At 38.2% G+C, this 10710-nt stretch overlaps 1 protein-coding gene across 9 annotated transcripts in view; it reads right to left on the bottom strand.

Moving 5' to 3' along the window:
• ctnnd2b (catenin (cadherin-associated protein), delta 2b) overlaps positions 1 to 10710 on the bottom strand; it is a 134697-nt gene that overhangs the window by 55657 nt on the left and 68330 nt on the right. For 6 of the 9 annotated variants that reach the window (XM_016681557.1, XM_016681559.1, XM_016681558.1 and 3 more), the window contains exons 11-12: positions 9413 to 9469; positions 2574 to 2706 (exon numbers count right to left, since the gene is read on the bottom strand). In XM_016681557.1, the coding sequence (XP_016537043.1) occupies positions 2574 to 2706; positions 9413 to 9469 (190 nt within the window). The remainder of the gene's footprint in view (positions 1 to 2573; positions 2707 to 9412; positions 9470 to 10710) is intronic. The other 3 variants (XM_016681560.1, XM_007571673.2, XM_007571674.2) reach the window with 1 other exon arrangement.

The raw sequence follows: 10710 nt of genomic DNA, 5'->3' as shown, positions 1-10710 counted from the left end.
GAGAAACTCCCACTAGTTTCTTATTCTTATCAAACACGGGGAACCAATACGTAATTCTATACTTTTACCTTTTTGTAAACTTTTCATTTTTCTCTTGTTTTGTCTGCATGTCCTCTAACTCATTGTGAAGCACTTTGAACTTGTTTCTGAAAATGTTCTCCATAAATAAAATGATTTTCCTTTAAATGTAATCTGAAAACAAGGGCACACTTAAACTTAAACGGAATTTACAAGCACTTGAAGATCATGTAATTTTACTTCTCCTTAATGATAACTCACTAAAATAAATTTGTTGTACCACAAAAACCTAAAAAGTACACTGACGTTTGCAGCCAAATGTGTAACAGGTGAATCTATGGGGTATAATTACTATATGTAGTTTTTGAAAATTTGAATATTTTAGCATCTATGTCAAGAATCCACACAAATATATCCGAGGCCGCTCGGTTCTGGTCACTTGTTGACAACAGACTTATTGATTCCTGTTTATTTTGATTTCATTTAATCAGTGAAACCATTTTAAAGCAAGCACTGTGTTGCATCGTCGGGCAACACGATTTTCCAAAACAGAAACATGTCCACATAAAGTGTCCCCCCATTGTGCGTTTTCTTTATGCTTTTGTTTTGACACCAACAGAAGGAGCAGACTGAGGAATAATGAAAGTGCAGCATATTTTATTTGATTTATATTTTTCCCCTCCCTGCACGCTCCAGATCATTATCACTTCCTATTTCAGCTCTACATCGAACGCAAACAGCTGCGCTGCAGAAGCCTGCATGCATGCAGATCCACGACTGACGCAGAGAAAAACGGGTTTTCAAAGAGACGCCCGAGTTCAGGCAGACGTGACTTTGAAAAAAAAAAAAAAAAAAAAACGTCTCCGGCAACGTTATAGGACAATTTGATGAGCTGACATTTTGCCTCAAAACGAGTATGGATGGGACGAAAAATAAAAAGGTGAAGTGACTGAAACCAAACAAAGTTTTCTCCTGTGGTGACTCTGACACACAGTAACATGTTCTTATTGCATTTAGAGGTTGGACTCTGGTTGTGTGTACTTATTTTGGGAAAACTGTGGATTTCAACTGGAGTAAAACATTATCCGACACAATCTAGTGTAAATAATAACAGGAGTTGCCAGTTGATGCATGACATGAGGCATTAATGAGGTTTAATGCATTTCCACGACAATAACAACAATCTAAATCGCCAGCAGGTCTACACCCGAAGTTATATTTGAGTTTTACCAAAACGTTTCTTCTCAATGGAAGTAACATGAACACTTTGGAGAAGTTTAGACTTGAGTCTGAAATGCAGATCATGCATGATTTTCAGTTAAATACATAAAAAAGACAAGAGAGATCAGGCAAAAGCAAACATTTAAAGTAAAAAAAAAATGTTTTTAAATGTCTTGCCATGGTATTGTTTAAATATGGTTCAGCATATTTAAAAGTTTTTAAAACAACTACATTTTTTAATTAAGGAGCCAAAAGAGAAATACAAGTTTCTATTTTAGCTTCTCTATAGTTGTACATCCTGAGTGAGACACAAACCTCTCTGCATGTCACTTTGCTGTTACTAATGATAACAATTTACATATTTTAGAACAAAATTGGCAAGTTGAAAATATTGTATACAATTTTTTTCCTTTACTGGCACTTCAGCAATGAAATGCTCATAGTTGCTGAAAAGCTTTTTCGAACATTTTCACTGGCATTTTTAAAAAGTGTCCCACTAAATCAGACATTTTGTCGTAAGCTCAAACGTTTTGTTTATGTTGGAAGGTCTCCTTGACGTCACCGTAATCTTTAGCTTCCCTCCAGAAGTACTGGATCAGGTTCGGATCAGAACTCAGGCTGGGTTTCTCTAGACCACACTTGTCAAACTCAAGGCCCGGTGGCCAAATGTGGCCCCCTAGACTCCGAATTACAACAATAAGTCCTTTCTGTTTTTTACAAATCTGCAAAATTCACACAAAATCAAACCAAAAAATCTCCACACTATTTTCCAATTTTACTGCAAATTTTCTCAATACTGGTCAAAAACATTGAGTTTAAGTGACGTCGAGCTGCAGTCCATAAATGATACGGCGAGTAATAAAAAGTCATATTTAACATCATACATTAGCACAAACATTGTAAAAATTCCTGAAACATTTCTAAATTGGCACCACAAAATGTGCAAGTCTGATTGCAAAAAAAACACTAAAGCAATCACAAAATCCTGAAGGAACAGCTATTTATTTATATTTTAACAATTTAATTGGTTTTATTCATGTTTTGTGGCACAACCGGCCCTTTAAGAACATTCAGATTTTTGATGAGACCCCAAATGAAAATGAGTTTGACATCCCTGATCTAGACTGCTAATATTACCCAGCTAGATTAAAACATCTAAATCTACCAGGACTATGAATAATTTGAATTTCAGTGACTTATTTCCTCAAGCTCTCAAGCTCACAGATGGATTTGATCATAACCAAGATGACGCTGAAGGTACGGTAGCTCAAAAAGTATCTCCTCCTAAGACAGAGTGTTTCTGAGCTGTTTCCCCCCTTTTCAGAGTTCAGTACCTCAGATTTGATCTTGTTGTCCCCAAAGCAGAGGTGCTGCAGGTAGGCTGCAGCGTTGGACTGGACCGACGGGAACTGATGCTGCAACATCTGGATCACCTCCGGCAGCTCTGGATCCCTCCAGCCAAACTCCCTGCAGACACACACACACACACACACACACACACACACACACACACACACACACAAAACAAATGCTACATGTTACAGTTTGGTTTTGTATCGTGGTCCTGTTAAAACACACGAGAAAATGGGGATCAACGGAAAACGTGGGCCACAAACGGAGGTTGAGGATGAACCGAAAACGAGGAACAGAAAAAAACAAGATGTGTTTAAACAACACTTCAAACTGGTAATGTGCAAACAACTTGAGAAGATGAGTTTCCTTTTATTTAACCCTCACCACACAACAGCTGCCATGTGAAGCAGCATTTACAACTTTGTCATGATGTTCAGGAAACCTACATCTACGATGTCTATACACACCCCAGGACTCCAGCGGCGGCAAACGCATGGCAACATTTCAGGAAGGTATAAATAAAACTATGTAGTTTTTCACTGGGTGTGTGCTTTATTTAAGCCCTATTTCACATATGCTTGCCATTAATATAACACTAAAACAATAAAAAAAGAAGGCACAAACAGTTAAAAATACCAAGAGCAAATTGATGCCAAACTCTTCAGAAATGGGATGAATGAAAGTGAAGTGAGATTTTGTGGTACATAATTGCTAATGTTAAATGCCATTACATGTTTTTCAGTTGTACGGAAACATAAACAGGAATCTCACAATTCCTTGTCTAGTTTCTGACTGTTTTTGATATCGACCGGTGAATTTTAGCTCTTACTGAAAACTCTTTATTTGAAAATTACTATTTTGAAATAAGAAATTAGTTCCTCAGTTTCTCTGCTGTGATGACAAATTCATCAGATTCAGACTCGTCTCCAGCTATGCTGCACTGTGGTCTAATAGAACTAAAATATCCACCACTTTAAAAATTATTTGTGCATCAGAATTGTCTGTTTTTGGTAGAAAAAGAAGAAACGTTGACAAAATGGCAGAATACTGTGACTCTTAACCAGAGGCAGTGATGAAGGGAAAACTTTCTTTTTTTTTTAGTTAGGTATTTCTGGTTCAAAATGTAAAAATAAGGACTGATGAAACCTGAATGTGTCATCAGTCCTAAGTTTCAGAGTCACTCCAGACAGTGACTTTTCAGTTGTACGGAAACATAAACAGGAAACATTTTTAGTCTTTTGTTGGCATTAGGATCAAAATAAAATTAGACAAACATAAATAGCAACTAGTCAATCCTGTAACGATTACTTTGCAATGATTACTAAACTTTAAAGCACTTCTTTGTTTGATTTACAAGAACTACAAACTGGGACGATACAGCTTACCTAAAAATCTAACAAAAGTCTTGTTTCAGTTCTTTCTAATGAAGCAGAGTTCTCGTACCGTCTTGTTTTGTTAGTGGAAAAGAACAAAACTTTCAAAGATGACTCACTCAAATGTGACTTTTCTTTGCGTGTATAAACGTGAATTGATTTGCTAGTTTTGACACACGATGATATACTTCCACTTTATACCCTACAGTTACTTTCCACCTGTCTGCAAATCATTTTGTATCCAATGTAAGTATTTAAACGAAAAATAAATCTTAAAAAGGTTAAAATCCTATGAATGATTTATAATTTCTTTTAAAAATTTTCTACTTATTCTGGTTTGCATCCTGTTTGGACCAGTAGATATCTTGTGAAATATAACTAATGACGAGAACAACCAAGCAAATTCCTGCTGATAGATATGATTTATTGAATAAAAATGTAATCACATTTAGATACAGAACATATAAGACATAATTAGTTTGTCACTGGTTACCAAAGCAGGTGCAAAACGTACCTGTAACATCCTGCTATAGACGATGAGCACAAAGCAACCAAGACGACTAAGATATGAGGATTTTAAAAAGAGCCAAACTCCCAGCCAGCTCTGAAGCCGTCAGTAATTGCAATTGTTTTGCAGAAGAGAATAAAGATTAGAGCTTTAGCCAGTGTGGGGTCTTCCTCCCGCTGTGGTGTTTGGCCCCGGCTTCAAAAAGCCCCAGCTGCTCCGGTTTTAGCACCTTAGCAGGGGTCTACAGCGGCGCACCCTCAGGGTCGTTCTTCTGGCATTAAGACGCGCCAAGATGTGCGCGTAATCTCTCACCATACGCACGTGTGAGCTTTTGTGTATGGAGGGGAAAAAAGAAAAGAAACAAAGAAGAAATATGGACTGATGTGAAAAAGAAGCAAACGGAGAGAAAGAGGTCTGGGTGGGAGACAAAAGTTCACCAATAAAGACCATCCGTGGGACCGACCAAGCCCGCTGCCAGGTCGGTGAAAAGCTTCATTCCCATACTCGGTTCTCCCGACTCCCGATGCTACCTGGGTGCTAATTCAGCAGCACAATCGTTTTACTACGCTCTGCTACGTTTAAGCATTCTCCACGTGCGTCGTCTCCGTTCCATCAAGAGCTTCCTCCAACTTTGATTTAAATCTCTCTGACAGCGCAGGAGAAGTTTGGGCTCGGCACAGACACTTCATTTGCTCGGTTCTGGTGTGGAACTCGTTTTCTCTTTCATGTCTCTTATTCTGGATGCAAAAAGCAGCCTGACATCCCCATGGAGATGATTTCTGTTGGGTCTAATCTAAAATAAACACACGGACACACACACACACACATTCACACAGTGCCTTAGGTCAGCGTGCCGCTTTGGAAAGTATTAGCCATCACACACACACACGGTTCTGTGTCCTACAATAGGAGCCAACAAACACTCATTGGCTTTGCACACACAGTCAGCCATCAAAGGACGAACAAAGGAGTCAGGATTAGAAAGCTTTTGTCTCTAAGTTTTATAATGGCTGATGTTATAAACCCAGTGCTTTGAAAAAAATAAAAACTGAATAGAATGATTTCAAAGCTTATTTCTCTCTCTCTCTTTCTCTCTCTCTCTCTCTCTCTTTCTCTCTCTCAAACAATTCTCTATTTTTGAAAACCTCTTGTCTCGACGCCTTGCATTCATCTCCGGCTCGCCTCAAGGCGCATTCCCACATCAACATCCGCAGCCATTTACTGCTTTGCGCAGGCACAGAAGCATGTGGCCCAAACGGGACGTTATTAAAGATGACATACCCTCGTATAGGTCATCTCTCGGGTTAACAAGCTGATAAGACATCTGATGCTACACCCGAGCGAGCTAATGCGACTTTATCAACGTGTTTACATCTATTTTTTGTCATGTACTAACAAGAAAGCTGAAAACCAGCCACAAACCGGGGCATCTGCAAAACACATTACTAGCGATGGCTTGTTTTTAGATGAAGCTAGCCCAGGAGGCTAATTAGCTGTTAGATTAAAATGGAAAACGTAGAACATGACTATGTACTGTTAAAATATTAAATCAGAATGATTTTTTTTCCTGTTTTTAGTCCTTGAGCTGAATGATGATGAAAGTGATATTTTTTTCTTTTTTTTTTTAAGCTTTCTTCAAATATTTTCCAAGCGGATGATGATGTCATGGCTTAGCAAGCTTTTAATTGAGGATGTATTTTAAGGCTTCCCTTTGTGACATCAGCGGAACAACTCAAACAATCAGCAAAGACATCAGGAAGAAAGTTGTTGACCTCAACAAATCTAGTTAAAAGTCAAGTCCAATTTCCAGATGTTTCCGATCCAGGAACTGTTCGGCTCTAGCGTGTTAATCTGTTGCATGTAAAAGCTACCAAGCCAGCTTTTTGGTTTATTGACTTTGGATGGGAGTTTCTGTAGGTAGATACAAAATCCCAAATGAGCAGAAACTAAAGGCATTTTCCATCCAGTAGTATTTGGTTAGTGATCTTCCCAAACAAATTCATTGGTTAAAATAGTTTTTGTGCATCATCCTCAATTAAAAGTTATTTTCTTCAGATTCAAATGAGCGACTAGTTTATGACTGGACAGACACAACACTGCAAAAACACAAACAAGTAATTTGGGTCTGGTTTTTAGTGCAAAATGTAACAGTTCACTTGAAATGAGACAAAAGTAACTTTTTTTTAGCTAGATACAAGAAGTTGATTTAGGCCAATAATTCCTTAATATTGAATTAAAAAGACACTGGAAAAGACACTAGAGAGACGACTGGATTCTTGGTTTTCTCTAAGCGTCAATCACCAAAGCTACAAGAAATAAAAGGGCTAAAACATGTCCCTCTACCTGCAATGAGACTAAATAATATCATTAGTTTCACCATCAGAAATGAGTGGCAAAAAAATAATAATTTAACTTTTCAATGATATTCACATTTTCTTAGACTGTGTCCGTACTTGAATGCCCACACACAGATGGATCAGAGACATAAGCAGAGGTTTGAGGGTCGACTTTAAGTCCACATTGCTTCTCCAAATTTTTCATTTCATTGTTGAGTCATGCAGAAAACGTGTAAATTATGGATCAGGAGATCATCTGAAACTTTTTTTTGCTGGTTTTCCTTCCATACCTCCTGTGCGCTTCTACATGTGACCCACAAATGATCACGACAGCATCATTGACATGTCCTGTGGACATGAAGGTGGATGTGCAGAAGACTGAAGCTTTGCTTTACAGTACAGCAAATTTACAGTGACAGACAGTCCCATTATAAGAAAAAAACAAAGACAGCTGAAGACGAATTACTTGTCAAGGGTGTTGGCAGGGCAGAAAATGGGTCTGATCTGGAACAGCAGGCTTGAAATGGGGTGTGTTCGTTTCCTTTGGGCCCCTGCCCAGGCCCCTCATCACACCCAAGTAACTGGAAAGCAGTGATGATGTGGGCTGTGCTATGATGTTTGATTAAGAATCCTTAAATTTCCATTTCAGCTTTGTTCATGTGGCACTTTGAGCAACAAGGCAATACAATCTGCTTTGCAAAAAATAAAAGTATAATATAATAAACAAACAAAAAAAAAGATTACATTGCAGAGGTAAGATGAAGAGAAGTTATGAGAAGTTGCAGTCCAGACTGAAACTAATGATGTTCCAATTATTGGTAATCAAAGGCAACTCGAACCAAATGTGGTTTTCGTTTTGATTTAAAGGAACTCAATGTTTCTGCATTTTTGCTCTTTTCTGGACGTTTGTTCCATATTAGAGTGGATTAAATGCACCTGAACAATGGCGCATATTATATTTTTTAGGTGTTTAAAGGCCAATACGTACTCTCTAGGCATTATTTTACTGGAGGTGATAACAAAAAAAGTTGTGTCAGATCAGAACATTTTCTTCTACATACTCAAGTGTAGAACTCAAAGTTCACTTAGAGCCCTCCTACTGACGCACTTTTAAACAATAGTTGTCAGACACTACACAATAAAAAACATTTTGTACAGACTATGCATCAAGAGCGATAGCTCCCCAACTATGGCTGAATGTCGTAGCTCAGCCATAGTTAGAAAATGTCATTCACTGGAGAGTTCCCGGGTAAAAACCACTGCTGATCCAAAACGCCACAACTCCACATTAATCATTTACCAAAAGAAAGCGGACTGACGATGAAAAAAAGGCGAAGCTTCCAGGAATTATTTGAGCCTACAAACGTCTGGTTATACTCTGTAGTTGGTGGCTGACCCAGTTACGGAACGATACAGTTTTAAAAGAATCCCAAAGCCTCATGCTTTCCTCCCCGTGCTTCAGGGTTAACGTGACATGTTTGCACCCAAATGTCCTGACTCTCCATTGTGGCTGAAGAATAGAGAATTGACTTTTCATTTGAAAAATTCTGATCCCTAATCAGATCAAAATAACCCATGTGACATACCCCCCCCCCCACATTAATATAATCACATATGCCTTCGAGTGACTATGAGTAATAAATAGGACATTATCTTAAACCATTGGTTGCTACGCTAGAGTATGAAATATCCCACTGTAGACAGCACCTATTTTCACCCAGAAGGAAATGCTGTAGAGCTGCTTGTTATATGAGTGTGATCACACGTTTAACAAATTGCATTCAGTTTGCTGCAAATGGCTGCTACTTCCACCATTAAGTCCACAGGAAGCAGCAAGGGTGCTTTGCCTTGTTTTTACACTTTTTTTGAGTTCAATAAATCGTGTAACAGCAAATGAGTGTAAAGGGCTAAAATCAAAGTTGACTACTTCTACAGCCACACCATTAGCGCTACAACACAAATAGTTAGAAATCGTTACCTGATCTTATGTTTATGTCACTACTGTTGGTTAGATGTAAAGTCTATTTAAGGACAAGTTTCACCAACGATTGCTCTTTGGTAAAGATGAAAATAATAATAATAATAATAATCATAATAATAATAAAAAAAATCAAAGTCAGGAGCTGAAATTAAAACTAGCCAGCCACATGAGCACAGCCAACACAACACGGTTTCAAAAATCACCTGAACGGACAATGAAGACACAATGAGTGACGGAACCAACCAGTACATAAACAGGATGAATGGGTAGACGAGAAGCCAAAGGAGAGAATGAGGATTGCTGAGTCGCCAAAAACACAAAACAAAACAAAAACTAAAACATAGGAACTGGCTGGATTATGTCTGCAAACTGACAGCGGAGCCTATTTACTTGAATTTTTTTGATGCAATTTCAAATCCAGTTAATTCTGACATAATGAGCGATCCCAGTTCGATGAGCCGCTAATTGGGTGACAGTAACAAATGTGAAATGTTGCCATGCTACCGTTAACATTTGCATCAGATATTAGTGCCATGTAGAGATGATGGAGAGATTCGGTGGATGAGACAAAAGGTCAGATAGACAGAAATGTACATTACGTAAGAATAAATAGTTGGATTACTTTGTCATTCTTTGCTCGGCTTGATTTTGATTCCACACAAGGAATTCGGGGTCGTACCTATCGAGGGGGGACAGGCAGAGAGAAACAAGAGAGTTGTAGACGTTCGGTGTCTTGCAAGAAGTTGTTCAGGTAATCGTCAAAAAATGATGATGGTTAGTAAGTAGATAAAGACGCAATCGCTAGACTCATCTTTCTCTCTCAACATTTAGTTGTCAGGCAATGGGTGGAGGAGGACCAGGTGGAGCAGGCCATGCATGCTGGGTGAGTGGAGGGAAGATGGTGAGCATGACAGGTAAAGAGAGGGTCGGGCTTGGAGATAAAAATAGCTTGTTTTCATTTTTTCTATACCTACAGAGTTAGCTTCTGTAGAGAAGTTCGTCTACTTGAGGTTTTATTTGGATTGTGAGTCAACTTATCAGGTGAATAATGGTCTGGAAAACACAACCATCATCATTCGTTTGAGGACGTTGTTTTCTAGTGTTTAAAGTGATAGCGAATCCAATCAGAGTCGCGATGTAATGAATAAATAAAAAAAAGGTTGTTTGCATGTTTTGTGAATACCATTTTCGCGTTAAGCGCTTAGAGTATAATTAAGAACTTTTAAGAATTATTGGACGGCTACTTCAGCAATGTCCTTATCATAAGCATGTTTACGTCTAATAAAGTAATTGTCTTGAGAGCGTTTGAGGGTAAGGTTTTACAGTATTTTCCTGGCCCGCACGTTTAGAGATCATGAGTGGTAACGATGAAAGCACTAAACACCTAAGCTGACATCTTGATTAGGCAAATCTGATACTTCTGATTATTCCATTCTCCTCTTTTTGTCAGTAAATCCCGCAAGAAAAGGGAAAATGATCATGTCTCTAAATGATAAACTACAGCTCTAGCTGCTACTTTGTAGATGGTGAAATGACTCAGTGTGGGAAAATCTGAGGATTTAGATGAGAGTTTAACGTAACAACTTAGGTTTTATGAAATCTTAGATTTTATTAAGTCTTGGGCTCTTGTGATTGGTAGTATTTTATTACATAAAATGACACTGTTTGTAACTGGGTCTAAATATGAATCAGAATTTGAAAAAGTAGGAATATTCTGTTTAAGAATATTTTAATCCCAATTTGCTAGATCAACAAAAGCTACTCTAAAGTTCCCCTAAACACACATTGCCCTACGATTCTTTTAGGGTTGTATCTGATTCGACACAACGAAGCTGCAGTCTTACAAAACCCCCCAAGGATTACAGACAATATTTTCACACAGAGCAGTTTATTGTAGCGCGAAGTGACGTTATCGTACGC

The sequence above is a fragment of the Poecilia formosa genome, unplaced genomic scaffold, assembly GCF_000485575.1.
Source record: "Poecilia formosa unplaced genomic scaffold, Poecilia_formosa-5.1.2 Scaffold285, whole genome shotgun sequence".
NCBI classification, from domain to species: Eukaryota; Metazoa; Chordata; class Actinopteri; order Cyprinodontiformes; family Poeciliidae; genus Poecilia; species Poecilia formosa.
This window is presented reverse-complemented; position numbering and strand designations above follow the sequence as displayed.